This window comes from Papilio polytes, unplaced genomic scaffold, assembly GCF_000836215.1.
Source record: "Papilio polytes unplaced genomic scaffold, Ppol_1.0 DF821845.1, whole genome shotgun sequence".
Classification (NCBI taxonomy): Eukaryota; Metazoa; Arthropoda; class Insecta; order Lepidoptera; family Papilionidae; genus Papilio; species Papilio polytes.
In genome coordinates, this window is record NW_013527359.1 from 279,815 (window position 1) to 285,649 (window position 5,835).

Here is a 5,835-nt window from a genome sequence, read left to right on the forward strand (position 1 = left end):
GGCGGCGGGCCTAGTGGCAGCTGCGCGGCCTGGCTATCTCACGCCCCGCAGTCCACTCCTCTTCAGCAGCAACCTGCGAACATGTCAGGCGTAGGCTTTCACGTCTTTAAAACATGGAGTGCTAATAATGGTTATATAAAAAATGGTTCCTAAATAATTATCTGTAGTTATAGTAAACAGGTTTGTATGATCCATTTCAACTATTTCGGTACTATTATCGGTTTATCGCAAAACTAAAAAATAGAAAAGTACAGATTGAACTCAGTGCTGTCAGTCGGTATTTATTTTGCACAAGTTGCTATCGTATAAATTAAATATATAAATGAAAATAATCTTGTTAGATATTTTTATAGCACACTTCTACACAGTCACGTTTATTATGAAGTCTAGAAAGCTAAGGAATAATATTATCAAGTACATTAAAGTGTATATTGTGTTATAAATATATTTACCATCAGCATAAATAAAGGCAACTTTATAGATTTGTGAAGTTAAGGAATTTTTTAATACTTTTGTTATGACATAAAGCGGGGCGACAGTGCCCCGAGGTCACCTGGCGATGCTCCGGCGGTCGTCGATCCTGCCCTGCTGCGGCATAGGTGCGGCCATCCAACGCGCTCACCACCACGCCACATACGGCACTCTGTAAACAAGCAAATAAATGTATATCATTATTTGCACATGGTTTTAAAGTTCCAAAACGTCATGAGAAACGCAGTTCCTCTTTCGACAAAAAATGTAATAAGAGGTAATCGTTGCTTGAAAGTTTCAGTTTGCCTATTGTATCTACACTGAAAGCTAAACAAACGTTTTATCTACTGGGTACTAGATGTCGTTGTTACAATTCACTATTAATTTGAAAGTGCTACTAAGTTTTTTGACTAAAGTCAATAAAAAAAAGAACTCCCGTGTTTCTCAAAGTTAGTTAGCTAAAAGCGTAACATTAGTAATTATGAAGTAAAATGTAATAACGTGAAAGGGAATATAAACGCATTCATGCCGTTTAAAAACTACAATGCGCGGAAGAGTTCGCCTCGTCACGGCGAAGGCGGTGTAGAAAACGAATGGATTGCTTTGCTTGACTGTAAAAAACTAACAATGCATCCCCCTCCCTCATTACACGTAATTATTGGGCACAGACAATGAGAAATTATACTTTTATTTTCTGAAGAAAACTTTCTTTTTACTAAATGATTCGACATTACGTCATTTTAAAATTAGTGTAAGCGATCAACGATTTTTATGAAAAATTATTTATGAATATCAAATAGAAAAGCTGATTGTGTAATGATAACTATTTAAACTTTCGTGTTTTTTCTTATAAATGTATGAATATGCATACAGAATGCAAATCAACAGATGTGTGAAGAATTACATTTTTTATTTCATCATTCTGGGTCCACAGCTGAATATAAACGTAATGTTTAAAATACAACATTTGCATATAGTTTTAAATAGCGCATATTGTAGTACGTTGACTCTCAATCTTCGTGCGTGTAACGTGACGTTACATAACGAGTTGTAACACGATGCGGTCAGCGTCGCCGCTGCCGCTGTATTGCAGTGTACCATGCAAACTACACACTTTTCTATTCCAAGAAATTATCACTTACAAAAATATCGTATTTTGCAAAGTAAAAACATTTCATTTTATATCTTATAAATTACTTTAAATAATATAAGTGAGAAAACAAAACTAAGAAATATACGAAATACATTTTTAAATTTAAATTGATTTAATTCCGAAACGAAAATTCCTTGGTATAAAATCAGAACTAATTGAATAAACCTTCAATCTTTTTTTTTATTTCTATAAGCGGAGGTTTTCTTTGTAAAATATTTATGAAATGTATTCTTGGCGAGCGACCTCGGACACACTTCCTGCTGTATTCTGAGGACCTTGCTCGCAGCCGCAGCCACACTCGCATTGCCAATGATCAACATCTCGCTAATCACTTCTTCATACTGATTTAATAACTCATATAAATACGTACACAAACAAAACCCAAGTTTAGTCTCATTTTGTTATGACTTCACCAAACCATACATGTAACATTACCTAGTTTAGGAGTAAACTAGTAAAGAAAATTAAATACTTTAAAATTGTAAATACTTTAACTGTTTACATTTTTTATGTATGTAAAATATCTTACAGTCATAATAAGTTTAACCGTTGAATTTTGTTTTACTAAGAAAAATCTTTTTATAATTCTGGGAACACTGCCATCTATGTTTGACTCGGTGTACTACATAAAAAAAAGGCGAAATCGTTTAAAGTAACGAATTCAAAAAAAATAATGATACAGACACAATAAATATTTACAATTTTCTACAATTGTAAAACATAAATATTTAAATTGTACTTAATTAGTTTAAAATTATTCTAGGATTTTAAGGTGGAACGGAACGCAACGAACTGTTGTGACAGCTAATGTCAACGAATGTCAAACCGGCGTGTTTTGTATTTATGCCGTGTTGTTTTGAATTGAACTTTAAAAATTTTCAGAAACAGTGCAATGTCTGGGGATTCTCCTACTTCTGATTCCGAAATTAGTGCTTGCAGTTCAAAATTTGATCCAGTCAAAACTCTTTATTCGAGTAGAACATTAATTCCTGTTGAAAGTGCACCTTTATACAACAGTGTCGACCAATTCGAAGCTTCTCTTCAGAGTCAAAATACCATTGTACCCGTTGGACACAGTGAGTTAGTCCGCAAACAGAAGGAGGAAAAGGAAAAAAGACAAAACGAAGAAGCTCGACAGTTAGCAGAATTGAATAGGCAACGATTTGCAAAATACGAAGGTGAGGTTAGTTTTGTACATTGTTTACGTGATTACTGAAATATTTTTAATAAGAATTTATTGTGTTTGACATAATTTCAGATATCTTTGTTGTTTTTTATGTAATATTGTGTGTTGATAATACTTATCAGTTCCCCTTGAAGTTGTACCTTGATTTGCAGCCAAAACAACAGTTAGGCTATTGATATCTTTGATTTGATATAAACATTAGATAGTAATGGCCGCCGGCCTTGAATGCTTGAGATTGTGCTAGTATATATTATGTCTGTGATGTAATTTTTGTACTAACTGGAAATATAGGGATTTGCTCAATTTTTTTTCTTAGAACTTGTTATTATTTGTGTCTGATTTGTTGCAATTTAAGAAAATTTTAATTTTTGACTTACAGGTAATAAGAGTATATGTGGTTTTTATACATAATATCTAGTCTATAAGCTTTTGTTGTCATATTCATCATTAGTGAGGGGCTCGGAGCCTAACCTAAGTTAGGAGCGAAGCCATAGTCAACACTGGCTTACTGCGGGTTCACTTTAATTTTTTTGAATCATGTTTGTATATTCATCATTGTATAACCCAATTTTGTGTGTATGTAAGTTTGTATGTATTTTTAAACAATTAATATAATTGATGAACTTGTGATATTAATTTAAACACTGGACTAGAGTTCCCGCTAGAATCCCATGCAATATCCAATATGTCTAATGACATTGACAGTTAGAGATGTGACGTTTATGCATGTAATCTAGTGATGTGCGAATTCTACAGCGCGGTCCTAATTGTCTTCTTAACTGTATGTGCATTTATTAACAACCATGCTGATTTTGGCAAATTAGATGTCGTTCAATTAGGCTTTTTCCCGGAGTGTTATTGGGTATATTACATGAGCACAAAAAACCTACAGTGGATACAAAGATATTCAACCACTTGTAAGTGTTACGTTTAAATTAAGAATACTTTATTATCTGCTAGCTTTCGCCGGCGACTCCGTTCGCGTGGAATTAAAAAAAATAAGTAGCCTAAGTTTTCTTCCAGACTATCCTCTACATCTATGCCAAATTTCATCGAAATCCGTTCAGCTGTTTAGGCTATAACAAACATCCATCTAAAATTTCGCATTTATGATAAGTATTAGTAAGATTAGTAAGATGTTTTAAATACCAATCACCTGAGATATATTATTTTTCTACTCGCTATTTAAGTAGGGTTATCTGTGTACAACACCCCAGGGGTGGCGGGTGGTTGCGGGTCACCGGTCGCGTTCAACGCACGCCGCTGTGTCACAGTGGGCCGACGACCTCACCGGTGTTGCTAGGTCGGTACTCGCTATGCTAAGCTATTGCCCGCATATGACCACGTATGTGATTGGAAACTACAGACTAGTTATTGTTTGTAATAATATCATTTAGTTTATGTTAAAATTTACGTTATATTGATAAGAATCTATTTGTAACATCGTGAATCTCGCTTTTGTACTCAGCAGCGATTTTATTTTAAAAGTGGTTAATGAAAATCGGAAGAATCTTCAAGCATGTAAAGAGTTAAAAGGCTTGAATGGTGAAAATGGAACTAAATTAATTTAAATTTACACAGAGCCTTATTGGTATTGTATGATAAATGAGAAGTAATGCGGATTCTTGAAGAATCTAACGCATCAAAATATCTTATAATGGTTAGATATCGTAGTATCCAGAGTATCGTATAGCAGCGTTTCCATAGTGATGTTGTGTCCCGAAACTGACAGGTTATCGGCAGTGGCATCGCTTCATTAGCATACCGGCCGTGACCCGCTGACCCGAACGTAACGTAATACCAATTTCTTTCAAGTATTGTATGTGTAACATTGTGGACAGTCGAGTAGAAAATTGTTCTACCCTATTAATTTTTGAACATTCGCGTACAAAAGTGTAATCCACATTTCAAAAGATCTGCTATAAAAGTATAGCTATAAGAGGCGCCAAATATTCTTACAGGAAAAAAGAAAGTCAATTATATTTGTGTTTTGTAATAGTAAGCATATACGATGTTCATAAAAGAGAACTATTTGTTTGAATTATGACAGCGCGCATGCAATCGCGTGCGTTTCAACGATTGTTTTCCGGGCAATTTGACGAAAATGGCGCGGGAAAGTTGCCGCCTCGCGTTTCGGAAAGCTGCAAACTCCCTGCGCGTGAATAGGGTTATTCTATACCAGGTGTTGCGGCAAAATCCCAGGGCATATCTCGTTAATATTTGTCTAACCTTGTCTTTGCCTTTTGGGTAATTTAGAACTAATTAGCAATCGCGTTAGAATGCGAGAAACTTGGGTTCGAGTTTGCCGCATTGCTTTGGTTGCGTAGGTTGCAATTTTGCAATTTTCTTACTCTAAGAAACACGTAATTATTTGTAATAGAATTGTAAGTAAAAGAAACAATATGCATTTGCAAACTATGATACAGGTTTATATCTGTGATCCTGTTCTTTGATAATGATTACACTGTATCATCGCTGGTTTATCATTACTCAAACGCATAATGGAATGAGTAGAGCGCTGTGCGAGGTCCATCGCGGCTTTATCACGTCATCTAGATATGAAATTGCGATGGTAAATGGAGCGCACTTCGCTAGGCGGCTTTCTCGTGCGGATTTGTTGCATAACCGCTTTCCACGCGGCCGCAGCTCCCTCCCCTCACACCCGCTCCGGACCTGGACCCTCGGTCGTTGACACACGCGTCCAGATATTCGCGGATTCATCACGAAAAAAAAACGAAACTCGTCCCGGTGCCCGGTTTTTACGAAGCGAATTTTGAAGACACGTCTTTCGAGAGCCGCTGGAATTACAATTAATATTTATAATATGTTTTTGAGGACTGTCCATACACGATCATCGTATTTCTTTCGGTGTGAAAGACATTGGAACATAATTAATAATGTTAATAGTAGTTTACTGCGAGACACAAAAAGTTGTACTGCAAAGATTTATGGAATATGATTGTTTTCTTGTTTACGAGCAGAATTAACGAAGTAGATAACAATAGTGGCGTGGTGATATCGTGGC

The 5,835-nt window shown here is 35.6% G+C and overlaps 1 protein-coding gene and 1 long non-coding RNA gene across 2 annotated transcripts in view; one reads left to right on the top strand and one right to left on the bottom strand.

The window, feature by feature from the left end:
* LOC106108137 overlaps positions 1-5,835 on the bottom strand; it is a 24,426-nt gene continuing 18,591 nt past the window's right edge. Inside the window, exons 3-4 of the long non-coding RNA XR_001225902.1 lie at positions 511-643; positions 1-73 (exon numbers count right to left, since the gene is read on the bottom strand). This is a non-coding gene — a long non-coding RNA (uncharacterized LOC106108137). The remainder of the gene's footprint in view (positions 74-510; positions 644-5,835) is intronic.
* Positions 2,445-5,835, top strand: part of LOC106108136 (U7 snRNA-associated Sm-like protein LSm11) — a 24,050-nt gene continuing 20,659 nt past the window's right edge. Inside the window, exon 1 of the mRNA XM_013289226.1 lies at positions 2,445-2,802. Coding sequence (XP_013144680.1) covers positions 2,517-2,802 — 286 coding nt within the window. The 5' untranslated portion in view covers positions 2,445-2,516. The remainder of the gene's footprint in view (positions 2,803-5,835) is intronic.